Source organism: Silene latifolia, chromosome 2 (assembly GCF_048544455.1).
Source record: "Silene latifolia isolate original U9 population chromosome 2, ASM4854445v1, whole genome shotgun sequence".
In the NCBI taxonomy this organism is placed as follows: Eukaryota; Viridiplantae; Streptophyta; class Magnoliopsida; order Caryophyllales; family Caryophyllaceae; genus Silene; species Silene latifolia.
Window position 1 is genome coordinate 196,349,821 of NC_133527.1, and position 21,722 is coordinate 196,371,542.

General features: G+C 37.8%; 1 protein-coding gene and 2 non-coding genes across 3 annotated transcripts; 2 read left to right on the forward strand and 1 right to left on the reverse strand.

The window, feature by feature from the left end:
* The first annotated feature begins 12,148 nt into the window (after positions 1-12,148).
* Positions 12,149-12,233, forward strand: LOC141645458 (small nucleolar RNA SNORD36). Its single transcript, XR_012544940.1, has one exon. It is a non-coding gene; the product is annotated as a small nucleolar RNA SNORD36 (small nucleolar RNA).
* Positions 12,234-12,330: 97 nt separating this feature from the next.
* Positions 12,331-12,436, forward strand: LOC141645275 (small nucleolar RNA snoR100). Its single transcript, XR_012544857.1, has one exon. It is a non-coding gene; the product is annotated as a small nucleolar RNA snoR100 (small nucleolar RNA).
* A 4,889-nt stretch (positions 12,437-17,325) lies between these two features.
* Positions 17,326-21,722, reverse strand: LOC141644249 (nucleobase-ascorbate transporter 7-like). The gene is made up of 14 exons (XM_074453721.1): positions 21,381-21,722; positions 20,643-20,740; positions 20,371-20,547; positions 20,168-20,268; positions 19,998-20,073; positions 19,824-19,883; positions 19,532-19,716; positions 19,340-19,436; positions 18,832-18,918; positions 18,612-18,670; positions 18,401-18,492; positions 18,231-18,308; positions 17,977-18,137; positions 17,326-17,889 (listed from the first exon to the last, which is right to left on the reverse strand). The coding sequence occupies exons 1-14, from the start codon at positions 21,487-21,489 to the stop codon at positions 17,671-17,673; spliced, it is 1,599 nt and encodes a 532-aa protein (XP_074309822.1). The 5' UTR covers positions 21,490-21,722; the 3' UTR covers positions 17,326-17,670.

The window sequence follows — 21,722 nt, forward strand, 5'->3', positions numbered from 1 at the left end:
TAAACAAAATTATACTCATTATATTACAACATATTATTGTGATTATAAGTTACAAAGTCTTCTCATCATTTGCATTTTAATTTTCTTGTGGAAAAGAACGTTTGAACCAAACAATATAGAGTGTGACACTTTTTAAATTTTGAAGATAAACATTAGTTTTATAGAATGATGTAAGAACTTAATTTTAATGTTTTTAAAGGGATTATTGTTTAATTGGCTAGGGTAGAATTTTTTTTTGGCATTTTTAAAAATGATTGGAGATAATAACATCCTATCTACTAAGTCCAAGGTCTATGGTTGTGCATTTTCGGTGGTCTTTGCTAAACGTCCACAAAAATAAATAGGCCGGTTTTTATTCTTCCTAGCTCTTGCGAGTTGCGACTTAAAATTTGTTGTCTTAATCAGGCCTACCCTATCAAAGAACAACCAAACTTATGATGCTGACTTTTTTACAAGTATTATCGAGATACAGTAACGTCTTTCTTGGAACGGCTATATCATCTTAACATGTATGTGTGATAGTCGTGATTGCAAGTATGGTCAATATCGAAGAGGTTTTAGTCTAGTAGTTAAGACTAGGTTATCGTGAATTCGTGATAATAGGTTGTTACAGGTTCGAATCCTCCACCCTCCTATATTGTACTGGCTTTGCGCTTCATGCCTTCATATGAAAAAAAAAAAAAAAGAAGAGCATGGTCAATATAGTTCGCAAATACTTGTGTAAGAAAACCTTACACAACTATATTGTGAAACGGTTCGTTAAACAACTACCTTACTCTCAGAAAGGTTATAATTTTGATTAATATTTATATAATTTATGTAAAGACAGGTTTACACAAAACTAATTGAATATGATGACGTGTTATCCTAATCCTTCCTAGTCCAATAAATTCATTTGGCTGCTTATAATTATATGCATGTTTTTTTTTTCTCTCTTTATGGTGTTCCATTTTGCTTTGATTTTGGTTTATATCCACTTTTCCTGTTTTAATTTCTTTTGTCTCGTAATAATAATACCGAGCGTTTGTATAGGACAAGTTTGCTTACATGATGATGTATGTTAATTGTTGGAAATGTACAGCACGTCTACAATTATTGCTTCTATAAAATTAGCAAATTACGTAGACAAACCTTAAATTAACTCAAAAATGTAAACAGAATAATCCATAAATTCTGTTGGTATGGACTATGGATATCCTTTTTTCTTCCATTTTTTATGGTTTTTCATATACTTCATAGACGATATCATCAGTTATAGTTATGTAGTGACAACGGATGGTATAGTTTTTAAACTTTATAATAAAGTTTTCAAATTTTATTATAAAGATTACGAGTTTTAATACATACTCCCTCCCAGTCAAAATAAACTTTCCTATTTCCTTTTCCGTCTATTCACAATAACCTCCTCATTTCCTTTTTTGGTAAGTGTTTGTGTGCTCCAAATTTAATTGTATGGTGGGGTAGTGTATTTGTGTGGTTGAAATTTAATTATATGGTGGGGTAGTGTGTTTCCTTAATATTTGTGCCAAAATGAAATGAGAGGTTTATTGTGAATGAGAGGGAGTACATTTTTAGCTTCTTCACGTAAACATTTAGCTCAAAAGCTTACTGTTCCGGGTGTAATTCCAGAGCAAGTATCGTTACCACCCGTGGCTCGTAGAATAATGTCTTGAGTTGGATTCCTCGCGTCTCTATCGTTCCTCTCGGCCTCTCCAGATGAATAGTGTATTTAGGTTCAGTTTCTTGGATCCCTTCCTCAAGGAAGGTTGAGGAGTATTTATAGGCTTTCACCTTTTGTCACGTAGTGGCCAAGTGGCCAAGTGGCTATCAGGTGGAAAGACTGTTCTACCCTCGGCCGATGGACCTATGGCGGGGCGAGGGTCTTGGATGTGAGTACGCGGATATGTGTCCCATTTGGCGGAGTTCTTAGGCCGAGACCCAAGTGACAGCCGATAGACGACGGCCAGGGTTTGTCTAAGTCGTCGCTTCTTTGTGGATATCTTTGACCTTGCTCGATATCTATGCCGGTCGTGGTGCGAATATGCCCCATCAATTTGCCCCAGCGTAGTCTATGCCGTGGTATGGGCTCCGATGTATGTCGAGCGTATATTCTGCGCAAGTAAAAATTTTACGCCCGACTTCTTCTACCTCGGCTTGGTCTCGCTTAGGCCGTACCTATCCCCCTCCACATGGATGTGTAATGGACATCCGATGTGGAAAAAAGAGAGACGTTGGCCGAGACCGGGGGTTGAGAGTGGACCGTTTGGCAAGTAGATACCAAGGAGCGTGTTGAAGAAGATACGTTGATTGGCATTGGCGTCAAGGAGCGTGTCCCAACCGCCGTAAACATGTTAGCGTATCGGTCGTTGTGGCCCCGCTGCTTTCCGGCCTTGGCCGAGGGAATCGGGGTTACGGCGCGACAGCGTTCGTATCTATAGACCATTATTGATTGCGTCCTCGTTCACGCTCGGTCTTAATTCGCCGAGGTGTCAGATTTGCGTCTCAACGGTACTTATACATTCTTAAACTCGGTCTTAATTAGCCGAGGGCAAGTCGTGGTTCCCTCGTCACTCTCGGTCTTAGTTAGCCGAGGTGATCGAGTTTACGTTCTGACTGCCGTTGTAAATATCTAGGCATATCGGTCGTTGTGGCCCCGCTGCTTTTCGGCCTTGGCCGAGGGAATCGGGGTTACGGCGCGACAGCGTTCGTATCTATAGACCATTATTGATTGCGTCCTCGTTCACGCTCGGTCTTAATTCGCCGAGGTGTCAGATTTGCGTCTCAACGGTACTTATACATTCTTAAACTCGGTCTTAATTAGCCGAGGGCAAGTCGTGGTTCCCTCGTCACTCTCGGTCTTAGTTAGCCGAGGTGATCGAGTTTACGTTCTGACCGCCGTTGTAAATATCTAGGCATATCGGTCGTTGTGGCCCCGCGCTGCTTGCTTTCCGGCCTTGGCCGAGGAATCGGGGTTACGGCGCGACGACAGCGTTCGTATCTATAGACCATTATTGATTGCGTCCTCGTTCACGCTCGGTCTTAATTCGCCGAGGTGTCGGATTTTGCGTCTCAACGGTACTTATACATTCTTAAGCTCGGTCTTAATTAGCCGAGGGCAAGTCGTGGTTCCCTCGTTACTCTCGGTCTTAGTTAGCCGAGGTGATCGAGTTTACGTTCTGACTGCCGTTGTAAATATCTAGGCATATCGGCTCGTTCCCCCGTCGCCCTCGGTTTTAATTAGCCGAGGTGATCGAGGTTTTGGCTCGATTGCATTTACCGGCTCGTTCCCCTGTCACTCCCGGCTTTGGCCGAGGTGATCGAGGTTTTGGCTCGATTGCATTTACCGGCTCGTTCCCCCGTCACTCCTGGCTTCGGCCGAGGTGATCGAGGTTTTGGCTCGATTGCATTTACCGGCTCGTTCCCCCGTCACTCCCGGCTTTGGCCGAGGTGATCGAGGTTTTGGCTCGATTGCATCTTTCGGCTTGTTCCCCCGTCACTCCCGGTTTTGGCCGAGGTGATCGAGGTTTTGGCTCGATTGCATTTACCGGCTCGTTCCCCCGTCACCCCCGGCTTTGGCCGAGGTGATCGAGGTTTTGGCTCGATTGCATTTGCGGCTCGTTCCCTGTCACTCCGGCTTTGGCCGAGGTGATCGAGGTTTTGGCTCGATTGCATCTTTCGGCTTGTTCCCCCGTCACTCCCGGTTTTGGCCGAGGTGATCGAGGTTTTGGCTCGATTGCATTTACCGGCTCGTTCCCCCGTCACCCCCGGCTTTGGCCGAGGTGATCGAGGTTTTGGCTCGATTGCATTTACCGGCTCGTTCCCCCGTCACTCCCGGCTTGGGGGGTCTCTCCCACTTCTGGCCCTCGTTTTTGCTCAGGGAGAAGACCTCGGCGGCTGATACGACGAGAGGGGTTTTCTCACTATACCGCCTCTGGTGGTACGTTCCTGAGTTCCATCCGGCGCCCGCCGAGTCATGCCTCCGGTCGGATCTGTCCAACCGTGATCTGTTATTCTCACAGCGTCTTCCATCGGACCGCGAACCGTTGTTGTCGCGGCGTCCTTCGTCCTGACTGTCCTGCCTGTGACTCTTCTTTTCTGAGTGCTCGGCTTCGCTGGGATCTACCCAGGTCTTGTGATAGTCTTCCACCTTGATGGCTTGGTCGGCCAACTTCCGGCGGCGGCGTCCAAGCCCGGGCCTCCGCTCTTGATGAGCTCGTTTTTAAGGCTCCCCTTGGGAGGCCCTTCATCGCGCAAGGCCGGGCTCGGGATTAATTTCTCGAATCTGCTGGACCTTTCCATCAAACCTCTTCACATAGCTCCGGAGAGACTCGCCCCCCTCCTGTCTGATAGTCAGGAGGTCAGATGTCTCTACGGCTCTTCTCTTGTTGCAAGAGTACTGGGCTAGGAAGGCGTTCTTTAGGTCGGCGTAATAGTACACCGAGCCGTCGGGAAGCCCTTTGTACCACTCTCCGAGCCATCCCATGCAAAGTTGTTGGGAAAATTCGGCACTGAGACCTCGTCGGGCTGCTCCCATACCGACATGTAAGACTCGAAAGCCTCGGCGTGGTGGTGGATCACTATCTCCCTTGTATGACAGAGGTGGTAACTTGAGCTTATGCGGCACCGGGACTTCCAGGACGTAGGAGTTGAGGGGCTGCCTAACCATGTGTCGAACGACACGCGGCGATCGGCTCCTTGCATCCCTAACCTGGCTCCTCCCCCCGTAGCGGGAGGGGCTCCTTCTTCGACTCGGACTTCTTCTCCAACTCGCCGAGTCGGACTCCCTCGGCTCCTTTGGGGTAAGCCTCGTTCGTGCGGCGGGGACGCTGTCCTCCCACGAGTGCGGGAAGGACTTAGGTCTACCGCGCCCACTTTGGGCTCCCCCGGCGTCTTGGCTGGGTCAGCTTCTCCTAGTGCTCCGTTCAAATTTCTCGGAGTCACGTTTTGGGCCCTGGTCTCCTGGACGGTTTCCGCCGCTCTTGTCGGCGTGACAGTGTGAGCAGGCGTATTACTGATTAGGTCCAGGAGCACTTTCAGTTTCGCTACGTCAACCACCTGCCCCATGATGGTGACCTGGTTGGTTGGCTGCGGCGTGTCGGGTATTATTGGCATCCCGAATTCTGGTTGGATTACTCCGCCGGTGGAGGGTTGCACGACTCCAGATTTGTGGACGGTATCATCGTGGTAAAATTCGGTTTCGTCCGTCACGAATACCTCTTGTTGTTTCGACATTTTCTTAGCTTTTTGGGTGGGTTTTTGTTTGGGAATGAATATGACTAGCTTCTAGTGTCTTTTTCCCACAGACGGCGCCAATTGTTCCGGGTGTAATTCCAGAGCAAGTATCGTTACCACCCGTGGCTCGTAGAATAATGTCTTGAGTTGGATTCCTCGCGTCTCTATCGTTCCTCTCGGCCTCTCCAGATGAATAGTGTATTTAGGTTCAGTTTCTTGGATCCCTTCCTCAAGGAAGGTTGAGGAGTATTTATAGGCTTTCACCTTTTGTCACGTAGTGGCCAAGTGGCCAAGTGGCTATCGGTGGAAAGATCGTTCTACCCTCGGCCGATGGACCTATGGCGGGCGGCCGAAGGTCTTGGATGTGAGTACGCGGATATGTGTCCCTATTTGGCGGGTTCTAGGCCGAGACCCAGTGACAGCCGATGGGACGACGGCCAGGTCGTCTAAGTCGTCGAACTTCTTTGTGGATATCTTTGACTTGCTTTCGATATCTTTGGAGTCGTGGTGCGAGAATATGCCCCATCACTTACATTTAGAATGTAACCTAAAAAATACTCCGTAATACATATAAGCTTAATTAAATTTGAATATTAACATCAAAATATTAAAATATAAATTAGAAACTTAAATGCTCAAAAAAGCTTGATATAGTTATTCAATGTTACTCTACATCTGCATGTATAATCCTTTTTTTCCATTGTTCATGTTAGTTGTACCCGAAATGTTTCCATTAATAAAATTTTGGTGTTTTTAATTTGTAGGAATTAAAGGTTTACTATTGCTATAAGCCAATAATATCGTCGATATTTTCTCTTCTCATGTCTTATTCTTAGACAAAATTTGCACTATTATTCATAAAGTAAATGAAATGATTATAGATGATGTGTAGAGAATAAAGCATAAAATTTTGAGAAAGGCAAATAGCAATTATGTACAGCTCAATCCAACAAGAAAGTTTCTGAATCGTATATAGATGAACAATAACCAGAAGTTGTATATGCATAATGCATGATTATATATTTTCATGCCTAAAGATATATCACGTCTTGTGGTTATGCTTAAATGGTGGCATCCTTTGTTCCTCACCACAGTCACCAGTGTGGCACTGTCCTACAAATATCAGATTATTAGCTTTCCTAGAGATTCAATTTTTTTTGAGTTGTCACAAGATATAATGGAAATTTTATAATATCGGGTATATCACCTTATCGTAGAAACTGATTATTGAGAAATTAAAATTAGGTCAACAGTTTTCATCACCAAGAAAGTATTGACATTTATGTGAATTGGCTAGAGGTGTACGATAATATGATGGATAACGTATTTTTAAATTCTTCCATAAAAAAAATTATTGAAAAACTTTAATTCATGTTATAATAAGGCTTAATAAGACTTGAGACTTGAGAGTTTCTAATGAATAATATTTGTTAAAAGATAAAATGAGAAGTTTTAGAAAATAAGTACTCCCTCCGTCCCGGTCAATTGTTGTCCTTTGATTTTGGCACAAAGATCAAGGAAATAGGAGAGGGTCAATAACCAAATGACAAGTGGAACAAAGTGAATGAGAATGATCAAATTACTCATCAAGTTAATTCTTAAAATAGAAAGGACAACAAATGACTGAAACACCCCAAAATAGAAAAGGACAACAAATGACCGGGGCAGAGGGAGTATATGCTTTATTGTTATGAAACTATGTACTAAAAGAAAGAGTAAACTCGAGTCACGATCAATAATAAAAGGTTAAAAACAAAAGATAGAGTAACAAATATTGATTTCTTAATCATAAGTTAGTAAGAGAGTGTCTCTTCCCAAGTTTTGTAATTCTTTGGATTGAAAACATCGCAATTAATTAATTTCTTGATCTCGCCCATTTCCACCCTGAAACATTCTTGACAAATTTGCTAATTAGTAAAATTATAGATGTGTGTGGCACTCTAAAGTCATGTTCTTTTCGACTTAATTTCAGCTCTCATTCAGTTTAGTTCAATATTTCAGTTTTATTTATCTTAGCAATTCAATTTAGTTCAGCTCAATTCAATTTCATTCAATTTAAAAGAACAGAATTTAAATTAATCATACTGTAAACTAGATATTATTTGAAGTAATGAAATCATCTTTAGAATTAATGATCAATACTCCACCCAAACGAAAACAAAGACCATAGCATTAGCATTTCGGCCAAAAGACTACTACGTGCACTAAAGTAAGTAGCTACTTGTATAGTTCTATTAGACTTAATATGGACAAATTTAAACTAAAGATTCTTATCATAAAGATAAGTATATAATTAAAATACAAAGTATTATTCTATATCCTTTCCTATCAAATCTATCATCATTACTTCATTAGTGATGATAATCAAGAATCAAGATGGATAGGATTTGAATTAGCTCCCTAGGTATTTTCAAAGTTATCATGTTGTGGTCAATTGGTGATTAGCTCAAAGAAAATTATTTAAATATATAATAATAATTTAAATGGTTAAAAATTCTCGTACTCTCGTATCTTAAATAAGTCATGAAAGTTTGATTAATAACTTGTAAATGAAACGTAGAATTTCAGAATCATATACTCATTGCATTGGCTTAAGTATTCTGAAAGTTATTATCTTAGGTGGTGTCGATAAGAACAATAGCTTACGTAGCAGCTATGTAGCTAATGGGGTGTTAAAATTGCACAGTTTTTTAGATAATTGACGTTTACATTGTTAGATTTATCTTATTCGGAAATTTGTATGCCTTTAAAAACCCAATATACAACACATCAAACACACACTCTAGACCAAATGACAACTTATCAAATAAATAATAATTAAGTTGCAAAGAAATTAAATTAAAGATGGTCAAAGATTAGCAAAAGATTACACTTAGGTTATGCTCTTACTGATATGGGCTACTACTCTTTATGATAATGTCATCTACCCACTAGGCACTAGTTAAACTAGATTGGGCAATTATTTGTACGATTGACTAACACTATTAGTTAGTCTCTACATCTCGATTATAGGTGTTTTATTCATTGTTTATCTTTTTTATATTGAGAATATTTTTGTATAGTAATTTGATCATCCATCACATATCACTCAATCACAATATACCTATAAATGGTCCCCTCACTTTTTCTTGGTCTTTGTGCCAAAATCAAAAATAAATAAATGACGAAGACAGAGGAAGTATCTCAGTGTATATCAAAAATAAATAAATGACGAAGACAGGGAAAGTAGCTCAGTGTATACGGTAATTTATGGGTTGGTACATGCGAATATGCGATTAATAATACTTTTCCCTAGTCTAAAGCACACATAAATTGTGCATCAATTTAAAAAATACTTCTTTCAACGTATTATAACTACGATTTTAGTTAAATTATACAATTTGAGTTTGAAATCTTGAGAATTACAAAAATTTGAGAGAGACATTCTCTCAATAAATTGTTGAGATACAATAATACACCGTACACCTTTATTTGTTTACGCGATCTCTTTATTGTTGATCGTAACTCACTTTCTAATTTTATCTCTAACTATGATTGCCTCTTAAGAATTGCTTTGGTGGGTATAAATAATCAAGATTAATAAGTAATTAAGTATCTATGGAGAAACTTTGGTGATATACTGTAATCATAGTCGATTCTGTGTCTCCTGACAAATTAACATAGGTTGGTGTTAAGCTGTTGATTAATAATTAGTGATAATCAGATCAAGGCAATGATATTTTGTTCTAGAATAGATCTTGCTTATATATTGTTAATAGATTTTTGCTCACAGTCTACCAACTTACTGTGAGAATAAGAGCTAGCTCAGATGTTAATAGCTCTGTTACCCCCAACTATGAAATTGGGGGTTCGATTTTCACCGGTGACATAGTGTGCTCTGGAACCAAAAAAACATACCAACCAACTTTACTATAAGCAAGTGCTTTGTTACTTTCCTTGGTCTTTTTTTTTTTTGGTATATACCGTTATATCGGGGTGTTCACCGTCTAGAATAGTAAGTAATGTCTTCACAACGGGTGCTCTTACACACAGATAAACTGCTGATCAAGAATCAAGATGTTTACTCCATGCTCAGAGATATGGGTCAAACCCCTATCTTATTGTAGAAACGGGCATAATTAGTTACCAGTAATTGCTTTGTCAAAAAAAAAAAAAAAAAAAAAAAAAAAAAAACTTATCAGTAATTGAAGCTAGTTGTTTTATTAACCACCACTTAGGGCATTAGCAATAGATGAACCTCTAAGAGGTTTGTTCTCATGCCACATAAGCTAATTTACAAACTCATTTACCTACAAACCTCCCACCAACAACAAATAAACCTCTTCAAGGTTTATATCATGGCCCACTATACTTTTTCTCCTCTCACATTCTCTCTCTACAAACCTGGTTACTAATTTGTAACCCCTCTCATCCATGAACCTCAACACTCATCACCAACAATAGAAGGTTTGTTGACAAACCTCTAAAATGATGGACATGTCATCCTACAAACCTCTTGATGAACTTCTATTGCTAATGCCCTTAATATGAGACCGTGTTATGATAAAACTGAGTTAATCATCAGCTCATGCCTCTCTTCAATAGGCTGGGCCATTAGGCCTAACTTGGCTCATGCTGATTGCTGGAGGTCAAAGAAGCCCAAGTTATGAACAAAGGTTGCCCAAAGCTCTCGGATAAAAAATCAGCCCATTTTTATGTATGTGCAATTGTGCACCCATTTACATGCAGTTTGAGGTTTATGGCCCTGTTTGGCAAGACATTTCAGGTACCTGATTTGGTCAAAGTAGCTTATTTGACCAAAATTTTAGATACCTTATTTTTCCGTAAGCGTTTGGCAAGTAGCTTATTTAACCAAATAAGCTACTTGAAATGAAATGCTATCTAGAGTAGCATTTGAGATTTCAGATAACTGATTTGATGTAATTTTCCCTTTTTACCCCTTCATTCTATACTATTAAATAATTATCATATCCTTTTACGTCATTTCATCAAAATCAGTTACCTTTTCAGTTAGTTTGCCAAACATTTTTTTTATATAATCAGCTACCTTATCAGCTTCTAATTTTCAGATACCTTATCAGTTACCTTTTCAGGTTTCAGTTAGCTTTTCAGTTTTCAGCTACCTTTTCAGGTTTCAGCTACCTTTTCAGTTAGTTTTGCCAAACATAGCGTATGTGTTTCTACAACTCTAGTCTTGTATGAGACGTTTTACACGATGAGATCTTATAAGAATATGTTAATTTGTCTCGGAAAATAAGATATAATATTATTAGTTTAACTAGAGTATATCGGCACTCTCAAACGCTGGTTTATCGTATACCGGCACTTCTATATGTCATCCGTTGCTCCTCAAATTTTGTGTGGCCTATTTACCAGATCTGAGGAACTTTCTATGTGATTTCCAGAGAATTTTGTTCTGGGACCTTGGAATCCCGAAAATCGTGTATTATACACTTCAATTTGAGCCGCTCGGGAAGTCGTATTGGACCACGTTTATTTTTTTCCCGGTTTTTTTACCACGTGTCCGGGGTCATTTCAAGAATCTATTTGATTTCAGCCTCAAATAATGAGTATTAATCCATTTTTCACGATTATCCGAGGTTCGACGAATGTTGGTTTATCGCATACCGACACCCGCATATGTCCTCCGATGCTTCTCAAATTTTGGGTGACCGATTTACGTGATCCGAGGAACCTTCTGTTTGATTTTCGGACAATTTTGTTCTAAGACCTCGAAATCCCGATAATCGTGTATTATATACACTTCAATTTCAGCTGCTCGGGAAGTCGTATCACAACACCTTTCTTTTTCTTCCAATTTTTCTACCACGTGCCCGATGTCATTTCAGGAGTTAACCTATTCGATTTATGCCCCAAATAATGATTATTAATCCATTTTTCACGAATTTTGGAGTTTGATGAATGCTGGTTTATCATATATCGGCACCCCCAAATATTCTCCGCTGCTCCTCAAATTTTGTGTGGCCGATTTACCTGATCTGAGGAACCTTCTGTGTGATTTCCGGAGAATTTTGTTTCGGGACCCTGAAATCCCGAAAATCGCAATTTGAGTCGTTCAAGATGTCGTACCGAACCACGTTTATTTCCCCAACGGTTTTTATACCTCGTGTCCGTGGTTATTTCAGGAGTTAACCTTTTCGCTTTAAGCCCCAAATAGAGAGTATTAAATTATTAATCCCTTTTCACGATTATCCTAGGACCGACGTATGCTGTTTTATGGCATACCGACACTCCTAAATATCCTCCGGTGTTCCTCAAATTTTGTGTGGCCGCTTTACCTGATCCGAGGAATTTTCTGTGTGATTTTTGGAAAATTTTATTCAGGGACCCTAGAATCCCGAAAATCGTGTATTATGCACTTCAATTTGAGCCGTTCGAGAGGTCGTACTGGACCACATCCCTTTTTCTCCCTATTTTTCAACCACGTGTCCGAAGTCATTTTAGTAGTCGATTAATTCGTGTCCGCACCAAGTGACCTAATCCATACCCGACTCGAATCCGATCTATCCAATTACGAGGTCTACTTATTATGATGGTTATGAACTTATGATCATGGATTCATGGGGGGCCGCGTTTGATGAACAATAATCTTCAAGACTAGTTGGACGAGGCCCCTTTATTCATGTATGTAACTTAGCAAGCCCATACCGTCACCACTCCCCACAAACAATTCTACATCTAGGGTTTTGTAAAATCCCCCATTTATAAGAACAACTAATCCTCCCTTCCGAATCATCACAATCACTTTTTCCATACCAATTCCCCGCCTCCTTTTCTTTCTTCGTTCAATTCTGAATCCGATTTCGATCTCAATTCTAATTATATTTATATCTATTTCATATTTTTTTTTTTTTTTTTAAAAAACATTGTTTTTGTAGTTATATTGATTGATTGGGAGCAAATGATGATTGATATAACAACGTTTACTGACTAATCAGCTTGATGATTAAAAAATTCGAGCTTTTTAAAACTGATGCTTCCGATGTTTTAAAACTTTTTTCTGTTGTTGGTGTTTATTAGTATAGATAGATATATAGTACGAAACGTGTACAAATAAGCCGATGCTCTGGAAAATAAGAATGAAGGAAGCATGGTAATGTGCACGGAGATTAAGTTTCATTTAGGTCAATTGTCTGCTCCCTCTGATTCTCCTGATTTGGGGGCCTGGTTGCGACCTACATTCCTCATATCCTTAATTTTGTTAAATTCGCATTCTTTATAATCCCTGATCAACCCGGTTTGTTGGATAATAGAATGAGAAAATAAATGACTTAATTATCGACGATGCGGGAGTGTCGTCCTTTACCTTTACAAAAAAAAGTTTGGATACCATTAATAGTTCTGCTAGTGGATGTGAGTTTTAATTAACATATTTTCGGTTATTCCAATTTTCAACACTGAAACTCTGAGTAAACTACAAAGAAAGGACTTAAAGTATCCCAAAATGTAGCGATGAGGACCTAAAGTATCAAACACTAGCGCTAAGGACCTGAGATGCATCTCCGTTAACTTAGCCGTTATATGCCACAACAATTATACACTATGGCACAATAATTACTCTGTCGTTATATGTCATAACTAGACTTGTTAAAATCTGACTCGTAAATTCAACCTCATTAAAATTATTTGGGGATAATAATTAATTTGCAACAATAAAAATTTTGGCTCGGGTAATACGGGGCGGGTCAATTCGGGATCAGGTTGAGTTTGGGTGTCGGGTCGGGTTATTCGAGTCGGCTCGATTTTGCTAAGTCTAGTTCTGGCCATTTGTTCACCTTTTCAATTTTTGAGTGTCTCGGTCAATTGTTTACCTTTTTATTTTGGAAATGCATCTGATGAGCAATTTGATCCCACACACTCATTTTGTTCCACTTATCATCTAATAATTGGTCTTATTCTCTTTCCTTGTGTTTGTGTCAAAATAAATTGGCCTTATTCTTTTTCCTTGGTCTTTGTGCCAAAACAAAAGGTAAACAAATGACCATGACGGAGTGAGTATTAAATATGTTTTAGTTTATTAAAGAAGATATTTTCGATTTAAAACATGGTAAAAGAAAAAACAAGACGTTGGAAACTAGCTATTTTCTTACCCGTATTCTAATCCTAACACAGCTTGTATTTCACATGTCACGTATTCGGCCTAACCCATATGACTGTTAAACGGGTCGGTCTTGGGTCTAGTCCAGTCTCATATGAATACTTATTTTTCGAACATATAAATATTACGGAGTAGATTTTTGATATAAAAACTTATTTATCTTTGACCCAATGAATCCCTTCGGATCGGGTCTCGACCCTAAATTAACGGGATATTTCGGGAACGTGTTGAATGGGTTGTGAGTCGAAATATTTGGGTGGGATCGAGTTGGGTTTAGGAGTTGAGTCGGATTTTAACAAGTCTAGTTATGACATACCGCGGCAGAGTAATTATTGTGCCATAGTGTATAATTTATAGTATCTTTCTAGCTTAATTTATATTTTTGACAGAATGTGTTGTAATTGTTGTGGCATATAACGACTTAGTTGACGGAGATCCATCTCAGGTCCTTAATGCTAGTGTTTGATACTTTAGGTCCTTATGGCTACATTTTGGGATACTTTAGGTCCTTTTTTTATAGTTTACTCCTGAAACTCTATGATGGACTCCCATTTAGACCAAAGGTAACAGTTATTTTATCACACTTGTCGAGACCCTTTTAAGATTACAGTTGCTTTATCATATTTGTTGAGACATTTTTTGTAACGTGCATATCTTTAGTTTTACATTATTATAACATTATCAGAACTATTTTTATAACATTCATGATTATAAATCAAATAAGATAAAGAATAATATCAAAGATTAAGAATAATATCAAAGATTTTCTACGATCATAAATAGGCCAAAAAACAATTGTAACCTTTGTTCTGGATGGTAGGGAGAAACAAACATATCAGACGGGTTATTGAATGTGGACTACTCCCTCAATTCAACTCCACTTTGCAACTTTGGTTTTACACGGATATTAAGGAGCGGATTAAAAAAAGTATTAAAAGTACATGGGGAAAGAAAAGAAGAGGTTAAAAATATTAAAAAAACATAAAAGTGGGGTTTTATGGTGGGTTAGTGTGGGGTTTGGGTGGCATTTTTTGTAAATAAAGATTTTCAATAAGGATAAAATTGTCATTTTTTTAGCCAAATAAGGAAACCTGTAAAGTGGAGTTGAATGGACGGAAATGGAATACATGTAAAGTGGAGTTGAATGGAGGGAGTATATAACATAAATAGATCTTGGTATAGACGGGTGGGGCGAACAGACGGGTAAAGACCTCTAATAAAATGGGTATGGGGGCAAGGTGGGGCATTCTCATGTGCTTCCCAGTGTTCCCACTTTATGGCAAATGGATATTTTGTGAGGGAAAATGATATCCGTTTATACGTATAGACGGATAGTGTCCGTCTATAATGAGAATTTGTGATATAACATTATCAGAACTATTCATTGACATAAAATTGCCAGTATCATCCAAGGTGGCATTAGTGATTTAGGGAGAGAATTTGGGAAACAAAATGAAATTTATTTCACCTAACGAGACGGAAAATAAGAAAAACCATCATCGGTCAAACTAGGATGAAAAGTCAATATAGTTATCTGCCGTGATCCACTATGGTGAGCAGTCAGTCTTAGCAGGTTGATGTATGGATTTTTGCTGGGTGCTTAGAGGGACGAGTCTACCACGAGTCATGGCAGAGATAGTTTCAAATAGCTGATAGTAGTCTAATCATAGGCAAATTAGTTATCGCCATTGTAAGTACTGAGAGGCCCTGTTTTTTCGCTTTTAGAGTTTGAATCGAATCGAATCGAATCAATAGATTGAATCGAATCGAATCGAAATGAATCGAATCGAATGGATCGAATCGAATCGAATCGAATCGAATGGAGTGAATCAATCGAATCGAATCGAATCGAATAGAAATGAATGAATCGAATCGAATCGAATAAAGTCAATTGATTTGAATTAAACTGAAATAATCATATTAATAATAATAATAGTATTCAATATTATTGTTATTATCAACTATAATATATTAATATTCATAGTATAATAGTAATACTAAAATTAATATTTATAAGAAAAAAATTATAATATTATATATGAATAATCATAAATTATAATAATGAAAAAATAGTATTTTTCTACTAATAATATTTTTAATAACAATAATAATCAATAAGGTCATATTAATAATGATATTAGTAAAATAATTGTTTAGAATAAAAACACTCAAGTAAGCGTTGCTCGAATTCAGGTTGAGTCAACGCTCTACTCTCATATAGTATCTCGAGCCTATGCTTGCTCTCTTCGGATGGATCTTTCACGCGTAACAAAGGCCTCAGAGGGTATGCAAAAGGTCCTTTCTCGATGTCTTATGGTAATGGTGGTTAGTCGGGACATTGCTTGAAACTAAGGTCTCTCTGCCCTCTTGTAGTAGCTCGATTAGTCTTACTTCTAGAGAGAGGAAGTTGTTGGTGAGAAGTTGTTACCATTGATTGGTGAATAGTGAGATATTTAAAGGTTTTATGTGTACCTCAAATGATGGTTTGGCAAGCACGGTTACCATATTCGCTATGAATACGCCTTACCGATTCGCGAATCGCTTATAGAAAATGTGTTACATGTATTTTCAGTAATCAACTTGATAGAATTCGCTTTTAACGATTTGTGATTCGTAGGGTACCAAGCTAATTTGTAACCATGTTGGCAAGCGTGTTGACTTGTAAGACCCCCTATTGGCAAGTGAGTCAAGTCGGTTCGGTGTGCCTCATTAATAATATTAATAATAAATGTTATGAATTTTAATAATAATACCAAAAAATGTTATGAATTTTAATAATAATAATACCAATAATAATTATAATAACAACGACAATAATAATAATAATAATAATAATAATAATAATAATAATAATAATAATAATAATATCAACAACAACAACAACAACAACAACAATAACATTAACATTAACATTAACATTAACATTAATAACATTATTATTCATTTTAATAATAATATTCATCATCATCATCATCATCATAATAATAATAATAATAGTAATAATAATATATAAATAAATAAATAAATTATTAACAATATTATTAATTATAATTATAATAATAATAAATAATAAATAATATTAATATTAAAAAAAATAGTATTATTGTTAACAAAATTAATAATAACTATTATTTAAATTAGTAAAGCTGAAATGAGTTGAATTTAATGGAGTGAAATTTAATCGAATCGAATCGAATGGAGCCGAATCAATGAATCGAATCGAATCGAATGAATCGAATCGAATCAATCGAATGAATGAAGAATCGAATCAATCGAATTGAATGAATCAATCGAATAAATGAATCGAAGAAAATAAAAGTGAAAATAAGCGGAAAGAATGCGCCTAAAGCTATGTCTGTTCTGCAGTTAAAATTTTAACAAACTTGGTTGTGCGAAAAAAAGGGCCATCATCGCGGCAAATGCTTCTCCAGCAGCAAAAGTTGGAGCTCCTTGGGCTGGGAGTTTAGGAATCAAGGAAGTATGGACTATGGACATCTAGAAAATTTGCTAATGGCCACCGAGATCAAAACAGCAAATCGGTCAAATATATTTCTCTCACCGCGAATTAAATGAGGTATGTACTGCAGACAGTCGGACAGATTGTAAATCCATAAAATTTCCGGCAAGTATATTGGGTTTATTGTTAATAGGCGCTGCGAAGTATTATTACTTGTTAGATTGGCCAATACAATAATCTTGGCTCCTTATAATCGAAACAAACCTCTTGTAACCTTGGATCCTTCTTGTACTTTTGGTGATTAGAATGTGACTTTTAGTATACGGAGTACGTTTACTATAAAATATTGAACAATGAACACGACTGCTTTCGAATAATTGTTGGAACTCAATAATTCAACTTAACCCTTGAGAATCGCAGAGAACGCGACAATTATACATTATTTTTGCCAGAGGAATAACTTTTGAAAAAGAGGTTAACAGATTGAAGATGCTAGGCAAAAAAATAGATGCTCATGTTACTATAAAATGCAGCAACTTTCATTCAAATCACATGACATTGTTTGAACAAAACTACAAAAAGAGCTTAGCTTAGTTTTGTAACAACGGATAGAAAATAAAGTAGGCAACAAGTGAAAGACGAAACTGCCCTCTTTCGCCGTTGGTTTCATTTCACTGATTACTAGACAGAAGGAAGCATTATTTGAACAAAACTATAGACGATTATCCCTTAACTATTTCGGTTTCTTTCATCTACAAAGCCGAGACTAGAATTCTGGAAAAGCTAACAAGATCAGCGACAATCTACGACAACTATGAACATTAATTACTCTGACTTCATCTAATGGAAACATGACTTGTGATCAAACAGATGGGAAGAACTTGTTAAGGTTGAAGGGTAATGAGTAGAACTCCTCGCTCCTAGTGTCAGACTTGAATGATCTGAATCTATCCCACCATATCATTCCTCTATCTTTCCGACTAGCACTGTCCTTTTTCCTTAGCGTGACATCCAAGAAAAAAGCAAGTAGCCCTGCTACAAAGGGTTCCGAGGAGAAGGGTACATTCACCATATCATTGAACTGCCAATCCAATAAAAATATGTACTCATTCAGTCAAAAATTCATGGCCGATTTTGATAATATACGAAGAAGGGAATGATATAGTACCCATCTGGCATGAGTGTGGACAGGACCATATCCATTCACAGCCGTGTATTGGTTGAAGTATTGAGGTATTGATAAACCGAGGAAAATGGAGAATCCTAAAATGAACTTTGTTCGGAAGCAGTTCAAGTTGCAGAATTGAAGGAAGCCGAGGCCTGCTGAGCCTGTTTGAAATTGAATTAACAGCATAAATACAACAGTGTTTTTTTTACAAGAATGGTCTTATGAAGGGTTTTTCTTAAGAGGAAAAAACGTACCGACATAAGCAAAGAAAAGGCAGTATAGCGCCGCTACCATTGGTGCTGGAATGGAAGCAAAAACTGCTCCAAATTTACCTTAGATCATAAAAAAGGGGTAAGTTTCATGTGCCTGAAGTGTATGAGCTATGTCAAAGGTGTTAAGACTGTTAGTCATCAGAGATGCTTACCGAGTATGGAAAAGAATATCATGAAACCAGCGGCAATCTGTACCACCCGTCGACTGCCAACACGTGTCAGTGCCAGCAAACCAGCATTCTCCCTGCCAGTAAACAGCGCAAGCAACATCTCATATTCCAACTTCCAAAATTAATACACTGTAAATAAACTCGTAAACAACTATGGTTGTTAATGAATGGAATATATGTCGTATATTCTTACACTGATACGGAAGAACCATTGCCAGTTCCGAATATTCCAGACAGAAGAATTCCCACTCCCTGAGCAAAATGACGGAACGAAAGGGAAAAGGCAAGGAAGTCAGTGGTAAACCAGAAGAATGTAAGAAACTTCAGTTGATATAAGGTGTATTCATTCGTCAATGGATGTATTCCTAGGAAATATTTCTTAATGGTGATTATTGATTCAATTCGTGTGTTACCTGCCAACCGATTCCGCGACTGAGAACAGATGGTGGCACAGGAGTCGCGCTAGCATATCGTGAAACCGCAATGAATGAGCCAGTAGACTATGATGTCAGTGAAAAAACAAGTCAGTATAAATATTGAATTGCCATTGAAAATAGAGAAAAAGGATTGTACATCGGATGTACTACATCATACTTAATGACTTTTTGAGTTTTTGTGTATTTTTTCGAGTACTATAGAGTTTATAAATTACATTTTAGTTTTATGATGTCAAAAATCAATTTTTTTTGAGCTTATATGTAATTTTTTTGAGTTATAATGTAACTTTTTGAGATTAAAGTTTAAGTAAATAAACTCAAAAACTTTAAAATAAAACTCAAAAAATTTAGATTAAAACTCAAAAACTTTATCTTAATGCTCAAAAATTATACTATCTGATGTACTACATCAGATGTATAATCCACCTACTGTTGAAAATACAGTAATGCTCTGTCTGTTCTGCAGTTAAAAATAGTAACAAACCTCCACGAGTGCGACAAATGAGGCCATCATCATTGCAAATGCTTCTCCAGCATTAAAAGTTGGAGCTCCCCATTGAAATGGGTATGGAACAGTTATCCTGCACACGTACACATTCAGCAAGTCTCGTGTATGAGACCAACTCCGATTGAGATCATCCCAAACTAGAGTGGTTTAGGAAACACAAGGCCTTACCAAGGAGCACCAGTAATGATGCCAGCGCGATCAGTTCTACAGCTCGTCTGGGTTGTCTGAGGTCTGTGCTTATAAGCACCTCCAACCGTGAGTAGGAGAGCATACATCCATACAATAGCCACCGAGATCAAAACAGCAAATCGGTCAAATATATTTCTTTCACTCCGCATTAGATGAGGTATGTACTGCAGACAGTCGGACATAGTATTGACAATTATGCTGTGAAGTTCAGAATTAAGGACTAACATAACAGAAAGCATGAAATTCTCGTCGTGAATGTAAATAAAGTTACCTGAGACAAGATGAGTAGAATGATAAGATGTGGAAGGCCTATCTCGACACATTTTGCAACCTATTAAAAAACATATGTATAATGACGAAAACATACATGAAATGTTAAGCATTGTAACTAAAATGAGGTTACATAACATTTGTACTACACTCTGTCAAACAATAGAGCACTTACCCCCGGAAAACCTAACGCATACAATCCGAATCCAACAAGGGACACCAATGGAGCAGCTGACAGAGGGCTTAGGAACCTAATAGACAGAGAATGTATCAAAAATGGCAAAAACTTGGGATTTCATATAGAATTACATGAGACTGATTTTGCCTTGAAAACATTTTAGGTACCTGACAACATTCCGCCAAAGACCACTGAATCCAAGAACAATTTGTAGAACCGATGCAACAATAAGCGAACCTTGAATTCCCCGAACAATAGCATGGAACTTCTGCAAAATGTGCCATTTAACAAATCAACAGCCGCCACAGGAACATAAATACACCAAAGAGTTGTCACTTATAATAAGGGTTAGGAAATTCACTGGACCAACCTCATGAGGGTCAACAATGTTGCTGTATCGACCAGCCAAAACAATCGAAATTGTAGTAGGAACATAGGTATAAGATCCCCCAATAATCGCTGGCAATCGCGTACCAAACAGTGACTGGAATAATGTGTTTAAACCAGCAACAAACAGCAAGGTCTGAATCATTCTAGCTTTCTCCTCCTACATATAATTACCATAAAATTCATTATACGGAGTAACAAATTAATTTAACTAATCATCTACAAAGATTACGGTTAGTTAATGTCGAAAGTTACTTTATCTCCTCCCATCTGTGGAACCAAGTAAGTCGGAATTAGCACAGTTGTCCCTAACATCACCAAGTAATGCTGAAATCCAAGCAAGATAGCCTCAGCTGTACCAAATTCACCCACATGGTATAATCAGCACAAAAACTCCGTCACTCAAAAAACACCATAAATCGTTAAAACGGTTAAAATAATGCTCTCACATAACGAGCGACAGAGTACATTTACACCGTACACGGAATTAAGGAAACATTCTCATAAAAACAGAAACACCCAACTAATATTGGACCACAATTTTATTTTTTTACTGTCACAATCAATAAAATCTACCTCACAATTAACACACTAAAAACATGAATATACCATATCTTCAATTGAGTACATGAATAAAAACCAAAATAAATTCAACCCCACCACCTACAAAATTCTACCATCATTATCAATCGTAAAATAAAATAGAACACAACAACACAACGCGTAATTCACAAATTAATTTGGGGTCAGGTAACATGAAACGTAAAAATAAAAACCATATAAATTCAACCATTAGCACACCAACTAGAAAACTCTACTACCGTAACAAAAATAGTACAATAAATGAATTTGAGGTCGGGTAACATGATCCGTGAAAAATAAACAATATAAATTCAAGCACACAACGTATAATTTACAAATGAATTTGGGGTCGAGTAACATAAACCGTAAAAACAAGCTATGATCGTAAGAGTTTTTAAGAAAGAAACGAACGCCAAGGGGGCGGACTAGTAATGCAATACGAAACACCAGGAAGCTGATCTTTAACAGGATGTGGTAACAATTCATCTTGCTTAGGTTGTGGTGCACCTCCCCCTGCCATTTTCTCCACCTTCTAAAAAACCCACTTATTTTTTCAACAAATTAACAAAACCCAGATCCTATAATCACTTAAAATGGTGAAAAAACATGAGAATTATAAATGTAGCTTGTTTTAAGACAGTATGAACACTATTTTTTGGTTTTTTTTTTCCTCAACTTTTTTGATAAGCTAGAATAATTGTGACTTGAGAGAGTGTATACTGCTACAAAGGTTGTGTTAGAATTTTAAGCTGT